This window comes from Cydia splendana, chromosome 7 (assembly GCF_910591565.1).
Source record: "Cydia splendana chromosome 7, ilCydSple1.2, whole genome shotgun sequence".
Classification (NCBI taxonomy): Eukaryota; Metazoa; Arthropoda; class Insecta; order Lepidoptera; family Tortricidae; genus Cydia; species Cydia splendana.
Window position 1 is genome coordinate 1,038,154 of NC_085966.1, and position 9,306 is coordinate 1,047,459.

Consider the following 9,306-nt stretch of genomic DNA (forward strand, 5'->3'; position numbering starts at 1 on the left):
TGAAAGTCTTATCGGTCCGGAAATACTGCTACAGTTTTCGTTACCATAGCTTTGCTGAGCGAAGCAAGAATTTCTGGAGGAACACGCAGTCATGACGGGACCCACTGCTGCACACGGTCGAGCTGCGCACATAGATAAAAAAACACTTCGAATCAAAATGTAGGCTGATACCCACTTCCAGCAGTACACGCGTATTTACGTACCTTCACCCACACTTTACTGTACATCGGTGGACCTTATTCCACTGATGTACAGTGAGGAGTGTTGCTGTTTGTACGCTATGCACGGAATGACGTCACTTATACCGCCGAACCGAAGTGAATGAGTGGGGAATGTGGATACAAGCTGACCAATGTGGAAGACGTGTTTAGCGTGTGCTTTACTTGCATTGGTTGCTATGGAAATGTTGACACACGCAACTAGATCAATGGGCCCACGTGGATGATGTGTCGTGTCAGTCGAGTGCGTGAGTAGCGGGCGCGCTTACGAAGCAAAATGCACGGGTCGTGTCATTTGGTATCTCGCTTGTGCCTTCTGGTGCGTGCAAGATGCACAATTAATCATGGCGATCGTGCAAATCATGACAATATCAAAATTTTATAGAATTATAAAATCTGCAATCAGCAAGAGTCTTTCGCTCGTTACAGTAGGTTTGCTCCTCCCACACCTTATAAAAACAAACTGCCCTATTCGAACTTTAAGATACGTCAATTAATAGATCTAGAAACGATATGGATGAGATGTGTCAGTGTCAAAAGTCTATCAATCAATCTTTGGGTAATATGGCTCCATCGATACTGTCGATGATTTCGCCAACGTCAAAGTGGATCCCACGTGGGATCGAATTAATATTATTTGTACTAAATAAACTTCAGCCAGTGTACGATATAAAACTATCAAATTATGGCCTCTAGGGCTCTAGCCAGCCACGGTTAGAGGTAGAAATACCAAATGCTCGTAGAGCACGACGTTGTTCGGTAGTTGGGTTATGTGTTCTTGTAAGGTGATAGCTGGACTTTACAAGGACCCGCGTGGGCTACCCGGCGTTGACGCCAGAATGGTGGTTAAATGCGTTTTATGATGAATTTTTCATTATCTGCACACTTCCACATTAATTTACCGCATAATACGCTATCAATATTACACTTTAAACAACATTAATGAGCAAAAACAAAGAAATTAATCACGAGGCGATGTTACCAATATGGCGGTCGACGAATAACCCAGTGTCAAAAGTGACGTTTTTGTATGAAGAAACGTCACATTTGACACTGACATGTCTAATCCATATCGTTTCTAGATCTATTAATTGACGTATCTTAAAGTTCGAATTGGGCCGAAAGTCCCCCGGCGCGTCTGGCTGTCTGTATGTTAGCGATAAACTCAAAAACTACTGAACGGATTTTCATGCGGTATTTACCTATCAATAGAGTCATTTTTGAGGAAGGTTCAAGTGTATAATTTCTTAAAGCTTTGTGTAGCCCGTGCGAAGCCGGGGCATGTCGCTAGTAAACAATGAAACTACAACTTAAAATTAAAACAAACGAACTAAAACTTTATTCATAACAGGACTAGACTGGTTCAGGTCATTGGCTAATTTAAGGGGCTACTGGAAGATGGGCGCCCTGGGGCTGGAAGCCGTTCTCGTCAGCGATGTATGTGACGGTGTAGACGACGCCATCGGGGCCGGTGTAGGAGAAGGAGCCGCGGACGGCGATGGCCTCGTTTTCGGCGCCGGGGTTTGTGAGCTGGCCTTGCTCCTCTGACTTGATGCCGTTGGACGTCTCGTAACTGTAAAAAAGGGTGAATCATTAGAATTTCATTAGTAATCGGAAACGTCATAGATTTTCTTTTTCTTCCAGTGCCATCGCCTACCAGAGGTTGGCTATCATGATGGCTATACGGACTTTAGACACAACCGCGCGCACAGCTGTTTGAATCATGTTCGGAAATTTTTGAACCATGAGTTACGTCTTCGTCCGGATGATCTTTTCCCTTGAATCTTTCCTTGGAGAATAGGTTGAAAGAGTTCATGGATTTAAAGAAATTTTAATTTGAATCTTAATTTAATTCTGATCATTATGAGATGTTACTTGATTATTTGACATGTTCTATTGGTTCCTAGTTTTACTGCTCAGCATAGGAGGCCTTACTTCAAGTGTGCCACCTGTCCCGGTCCTGAGCTTATCTCATCCAGAAGTGACCCGCAATCTTCCGAAGTTTGTATAATTATTTCGTAGTGTTCATTATTTTTGATATTATACTTGTTTATGTGCAAAATTATTTAATTCTCTACAAAATGTGCGACATAAAATAGTAGAAATAGTACGAAGTGCGACATCAAATAGTATAAATTAAATTAAATGGAACTAAAAAAATTCCATGCTATTGTTGCCATGTTTTTTAAGCATTTTACGTCAAAAATTTAACAGTTACGTAGGAAGTGGAGCCCTCAATAATTTTCTACAATTTCTTGTCGGACTTATATGTGATGTAATGTAATGAATGTGTACTAACGCAAATCGGTAGCCATCAACGCCGATGTTTTCAGCGTCGTATTTGAGGACCTGAGCGTCAGCGTCAGGGCTGCGCTGCGGGGCAGCGGCGACGGCCGCGACGATCAGGGCGAATACGACGAACTGTAAACAAGAACATTGTTAAATGTGTTGCAAATGCGGTCAAAATGTGTACCTCGAAAATTGAAATTTCATTGTGCCTCTCTATCACTCTTGCAAAGAGTGATTAATTTCTCGGTAGGCGCTCAGAGAAGAGGAACACGAATATGCCGATGCCGAAAGGCGATAGAGAATTACTTTTGTAAGCTTGTTACCAACGCTTAAATGATGACAACACCGCTTTGTCAAGAGTAAAGTGAAAGAGAAGATTGAATTAAACTACAGTTTCTTTTACTGAGGCAAGATCAGTATGTTACTTCCATACACTTGCCCCGATATTCCTTTTACCCCATCTGATCTTTTATTTTAAAGTTTTGTAGTGTTCGACAACAGGTAAGAGTTCAGAGGAGGTTAACGTCATATTTTCGTCACTGTTTTTTTTAAATAAATGGAAATAATCAAGCCACTACAATTATTCAAATGTCAATCCGTAGGAAGGACACACATTTACATATTTCATAAAGGAACGTGTAAATTATGAACATACTAGACTGACTTGACGGATTTAGTGTGTAATAATACCTATTTATTGTTTAAATAATATCACTGTCACCAATTGAAATTATAGCAACCAGCGGGCTTACCGCGAACCTCGTTAGACGTGTTGCCTCTCTGTCGCACTTGTAAGTTTGTACGTAAGTGTGACAGCGAGGTAACACGTCAAACGTGGTTCACGGTAGGCCATCTGGAGGGCTACCGCGAAAACCGAAATTCGCAAATTGCGGGGATCTTTCTCTTTTACTCCAGAGAAGGCGTAATTAGAGTGACAGAGAAAGATGCCCGCAATTTGCGAACTTCGATTTTCGCGGTTATAACCCTGTTCCTATTTCCCTTACAATTACTCCGCACGCCATGTAATTCAATGGAAAAAGTCATGTTATTTGAAAAATTACACTATGAATTTGAATATACAAAAATAAAGTCAAAGTCACTGTAACTTAAAAAAAAAGTTAAGTCACTAACCGATTTCATTTTTGCTAATTGAAGTATTTGGGTGGTCCTAACTCGGGAAGTGCTAGCCAACGACTGATGCCATCTGTCGGCAGGACGCGGCTTTTATATGCGTATGCGCACCGCAAGGACGCGTGGTGTGACCTTGGTAATGTATCTATGTAGGGGGAAAGATTGCAAAAAATGCTTGTCATTTTTGGAATATATATCCATATTATCATTTAATCATAAGTAGAAAAAATGTCTTAAATATTTTTTATTCGATTTGTATAAGATGCATACAATTCCTTTTGCTTTTTTTATATTTAAAGTACGAAATATAAAACGCAGTGTTTTAATAAAATGTACCTATACCTGTTTAATACAAGGATTTAGGGCATATTACCGGGAATACTGACAACTTACTTACAGATGTTTAAAAGTGGAACTTAAGTTACACTTTTCACTTGAAATTTAATGGTAACGGTGGATGGGCCACACTACATACATAATTACATACATTATAGTCAGGTACTACAATATAAGCTACATACACAGTTAAGCGACTTCAACGAAACGCGTTAGTTTCTAAGCAAAGCAATACCTAATGACAGATGTAGTGCATCTGATGAGTACCATCGAGCTGATCTGATGAAGGACACAAGAAAAGGGCATAGGAACTGAAAAAGATGGAATGGGCGATGGACTGTATTTAAATGATAAGAGGATTTTACCTTCGATTTCACCTAAGAATTAGAAAAACAACATTTGACACGACCAATCAATGAAATCTGAAGATCTATAATGTCAGTTTCTTTTTAAAGACAATTTTGAATTTATAATAAGAAAGAAGAATAAAGCCTCCAAAGAGTCTGCAACAGGAACTCTGTGATAAAACTACGCACTCTAATTGTGTTTGACTTTGTTAGAATTGTTTCGATGAGTATTAATTGCCTGTTGAATAAAAGCTTGTATCATAAATGAAATTTTTGTCAAAAAAACTTGTTACATACAGCCCAAGCCTTATGAAAAAATCTTATTTTAATTCTAATCGTCAGTGTCACCTGACCTGACCGACCTTGGCATTCGAGTAGCGACGTAGCCGGCTGCGCGGGAATATTCGGCGGCGCATCACTTTTACTTTGCGGACATTTTTTTTTTCTTATTAAACCAATATTTCAAATATTTTTATTATATTTTATCTGAAACGAGTAGTTATTAAAAAGTATAAAATAATGTTTATAGGCCATATTGTTTTCTCCAAAAGTAGGTAGTAAACTCTGGGTAGACTGCAAAATTTTAGTACAATGTTATTCAATTTAAATAATTACTCAGCTGCTTAAATACTAAGCTGCTTGCCACTTTCCACAAATGTGGAATTTTCTGGGAGTTTAATGTTATTTCGATTCAGAATCACGAGCTCTTTTGGGTCTAATAAAGAAAAATCCAAAGTTTTTCCTTTTGTCTCACTACAATTCCAAATACTTAATACGAAAAAACCATTTTTTTGGTCGATTTTTCTAAATAAACTTAAAGAAACGAAGTAGACATCTTTAAGTTTTTTAGACAAGTTTATATAGAAAAATCGTTCATTATACCTACCGAATCCTACACCAGAGCAAGTGACGCCGCAACAGAAAACTGCGTCACGAAAATGATTTTTTAGTATTTAAGATTTTTATTATTGTATGTATATGTTAGTTTGTAAGGTATGTATCTATGGGCCTTAGTAGCCTGAAAATAAATGCTTTTCATTTCATTTCATTCATTATCAGTTGTGCGATGTCTAGGAAATCTTTAGATCTAACTTATTGCCTCTAATCTCCTTAAATATCAATTGTTTTTTTAAGATATACGGGGCAAACTAGTAGACGGATCGCCTTATGGTAGCAACCGTGCCTATGGACCTGCTACACTGAGCGCGTTGCCGGCCTCTAATATGGGAATAGGTACGCTTTTTTTTAACGTTTGAAGGTCTTATCGGTCCGGAAATCTGCGGGCTACAGTTCATTCTACATTTTATCTGTGCAAGGCAGTTAGTTTCTGCACACGGTCGAGGTACTCTTGACACACTCAGCTGCTACTAGACCAATGGCCCCACGTGGGTGACGTGTATAGCATGTGCGTGAGTAGCGTGCGCAGCACTGGGGTTCCGGCTTTATGGACTGCCATCTACGTTTACGAAAAGCATTAATGCATTAAGGGTCGTGTCATCTGGTATCTCGCTTGTGCCTTCTGGAGCATGAGAGATAAACAGTAACGAATCATGTCGATCGTGCAAATCGTAACAATATCAACATTTTAACGAATTATAAAATCTGCAATCAGCAAGTGTCTCTCGCTCGTTATAGTAGTTTTCTCAGAACTTTTTTATTTTTTTATTAGTCTACTTTGGTGTCCCACTGCTGGGCAAAGGCCTCCCCACGTTTTCTCCACTCGACCCTGTCATCGGCATTTTCCCACCATTTGGGGTAAAATGCGTCCAAGCCGTCCCGCCATCTCCTTTTCGGTCTGCCTGAACCCCGGCCTGCACCGTCTATTGTGTTCCGAGGGTCCGAGGGTCGAGGGGGAGGGAAAGGGTAGGGTATTGTGTTTGCTCAGATTATGAAAAATAAAAACCTATCACTACACCTACTGCCGTATTCGAACTTCAAGATATTCACAAGAGACGACACGTACTAGATCCATTCTAGATACGTTATAGTTTAGATATCAACTAGTTCTCTTTTGCAGCGCAATTCGGGCAACCAATGTTACTTTTACGTTAGATAGCGTAAGATATTTAGATGTGAATTGGATCTCTAAGTCATATCGTTCAAGAGTATCTCCAGAATCGCGCAAATGTCATATTTGACAGGTTAGATCTTAAACATATCGTTATCGTATCTTGGTGATGTCTAAAAGATATCTAATAGATGTCTATTTCAAAATCCGAATCGGGCCCCTAATAACACAATTAAAGTCCCCCGGCGCATCTGGCTGTCTACATGTATATTCGCGATGAACTCAAAAACTACTAAACGGATTTTCACGCGACTTTTACCCCTCAATAGAGTCATTTTTGAGGAAGGTTCAAGTGTATAAATTCTTAAAGTTTTGTGTAGCCCGTGCAAAGCCGGTGCATGTTGCTAGTAAACAATAAAACTACAACTTAAAATTAAAACAAACGAACTAAAACTTTATTCATAACAGGACTAGACTGGTTCAGGTCATTGGCTAATTTAAGGGGCTACTGGAAGATGGGCGCCCTGGGGCTGGAAGCCGTTCTCGTCAGCGATGTAGGTGACGGTGTAGACGACGCCATCGGGGCCGGTGTAGGAGAAGGAGCCGCGGACGGCGATGGCCTCGTTGTCGGTGCCAGCGTTGTTCAGCTGCGCTTGTTCTTCTGACTTGATGCCGTTGGAAGTCTCGTAACTGTAAAAAAATAAGAGAATTTCATTATTAATAATACTGTCATGGATTTTAAGAAACTTAAATTTTAATCTATGTAATTTAATATTAACCATTATGATTGTTACTTGATTATTTGACATTTATCCCACCACTGACAACACGGGACAGATTGTCCTGGCGCAGACGCACAAGAAGGCCCGACCCCAAATGAAGTTGGGAATAGGGCAGGATGTTGATGATGATGATGATGTTGACTTGATTATTTGACATGTTCTATTGGTTCCTAGTTTTCATCATTATAATATCAGCCTTTAATCGCTCACTGCTGAGCATAGGCCTCTCTTCGAGCACGCCACTGGTCCTTAGCTTATCTCATCCAGAAGTCTCCCGCAATTTTCCAATGTTTTTATTATTTTATATTGTTTATTATTTTTGATATTATACCTATTTTTAGAAGTATTTATTAGAACAAATTAAATTATTTTCAGAAATATTTTAATTTGTTTTTATTTCAAGTAGAAACACTACTATATAAATTATAAACTTAATTAAATGTCATATATAAAAAAAAAAAAAACTATGCCGCTGTGGCCCGGTGGCCAAATGGCACAGGCACCTGCCGCGATAGCAGAGGACGCTGGTTCGATTCCAGCCTGGGGCACTGGAGGCCTTGGTCACTTTTTCTTAGTATATGACATTTATTTCAGTTTATTACCTACTTGTTTATCCGCCAAATTTTCAATATTGTACAAGACATTGACGAATTAAATGTACATATTATCAACAAGTTTTCGTTTAGGGACCTAGAGTTAGACCAAGATAAGTCTGCAACAATTTTGTTAGCACACGCAGTGCAAGGTTATTTTAAACGTCAAACTTCTATGAAATTATGACGTATAAATACACACACTGCCTGTACGTAACACTGCCTGTGCTATCAAAATCTTTGCAGATGTGTCTTGGTCTAACTCTACCTATTTGGAAAACTTTTTTTAGTCAACGGAATAAAATAAGCATAATGTGATTTAATGAATGTGTACTAACGCAAATCGGTAGCCATCAACGCCGATGTTCTCAGCGTCGTATTTGAGGACCTGAGCGTCAGCGTCAGGGCTGCGCTGCGGGGCGGCGGCGACGGCCGTGACGATCAGGGCGAATACGACGAACTGGAAACAAGAACATTGTTAAACGTGTTCAAATGGTCAAAATGTCTACATCGGAAATTGAAATGTTATTGTGCCTCTCTATCACTCTTGCAAAGAGTGTTTAATTTCTCGGTATCTCGGCGCTCAGATAAGAGGAACACGAATATGCTGGTAAGGCGATAGAAAATAACTTGTGTAAGCTTGTTGATGATGACAAAAACCGCTTTGTAAAGGGTCAGTGAATAAGAAGATTGAATAAAAATACAGTTTCTTTTACCGAGGCAAGATCGGTATGTTACTTCCATACACTTGATTTACTTCCATACACTTGATTTACTTCCATACACTTGATTACACTTGCCCCGATGTTCCTTTTACCCCATCTGATCTTTTATTTTAAAGTTTTGTAGTGTTTGACATTAAGTAAGAGTTCAGAGGAGGTTAACGTCATATTTTCATCCCTGTTTTTTTAGATAAATGGAAATAATCAAGCCACTACAATTATTCAAATGTCAACCCGTAAGAAGGACACATATTTACATATGTCATAAAGGCACGTGTAAATTATGAATATAGGTACTAGACTGACTTGACGGATTTAGTGTATAATAATACCTATTTATTGTTCAAATAATATCACTATCACCAATTGAAATTATAGCAACCAGCGGGCTTACCGCGAACCTCGTTAGACGTGTTGCCTCTCTGTCGCACTTGTAAGTTTGTACGTAAGTGTGACAGCGAGGTAACACGTCAAACGTGGTTCACGGTAGGCCATCTGGAGGGCTACCGCGAAAACCGAAATTCGCAAATTGCGGGGATCTTTCTCTTTTACTCCAAAGAAGGCTTAATTAGAGTGACAGAGAAAGATGCCCGCAATTTGCGAACTTCGATTTTCGCGGTTATACTCGTAACCCTGTTCCTATTTCTCTTACAATTACTCCGCACACCATGTAATTCAATGGAAAAAAGTCATGTTATTTGAAAAATTACACTATGAATTTGAATATACGTGAATAAAGTCAAAGTCACTGTAACTTAAAAAAAAAGTTATTTCACTAACCGATTTCATTTTTGCTAATTGATGTGTTTGGGTGGTCCTAACTCGGGAAGTGCTAGCCAACGACTGATGCCATCTGTCGGCATGACGCGGCTTTTATATG

At 39.3% G+C, this 9,306-nt stretch overlaps 2 protein-coding genes across 3 annotated transcripts; both read right to left on the reverse strand.

The window, feature by feature from the left end:
• Positions 1 to 1,536: 1,536 nt before the first annotated feature.
• Positions 1,537 to 9,306, reverse strand: LOC134792026 (flexible cuticle protein 12-like). 2 transcript variants are annotated; one of them, XM_063763147.1, is made up of 3 exons: positions 9,207 to 9,306; positions 2,518 to 2,639; positions 1,537 to 1,791 (listed from the first exon to the last, which is right to left on the reverse strand). In XM_063763147.1, the coding sequence occupies exons 1-3, from the start codon at positions 9,213 to 9,215 to the stop codon at positions 1,599 to 1,601; spliced, it is 324 nt and encodes a 107-aa protein (XP_063619217.1). In that variant the 5' UTR covers positions 9,216 to 9,306; the 3' UTR covers positions 1,537 to 1,598. The 2 variants fall into 2 exon arrangements, with proteins under 2 accessions (XP_063619217.1, XP_063619218.1); XM_063763148.1 differs by lacking the exon at positions 9,207 to 9,306 and adding an exon at positions 3,639 to 3,803.
• Positions 6,765 to 9,268, reverse strand: LOC134792028 (flexible cuticle protein 12-like). The gene is made up of 3 exons (XM_063763149.1): positions 9,207 to 9,268; positions 8,043 to 8,164; positions 6,765 to 7,019 (listed from the first exon to the last, which is right to left on the reverse strand). Exons 1-3 carry the CDS (start codon positions 9,213 to 9,215, stop codon positions 6,827 to 6,829), a joined length of 324 nt encoding a protein of 107 aa, XP_063619219.1. The 5' UTR covers positions 9,216 to 9,268; the 3' UTR covers positions 6,765 to 6,826.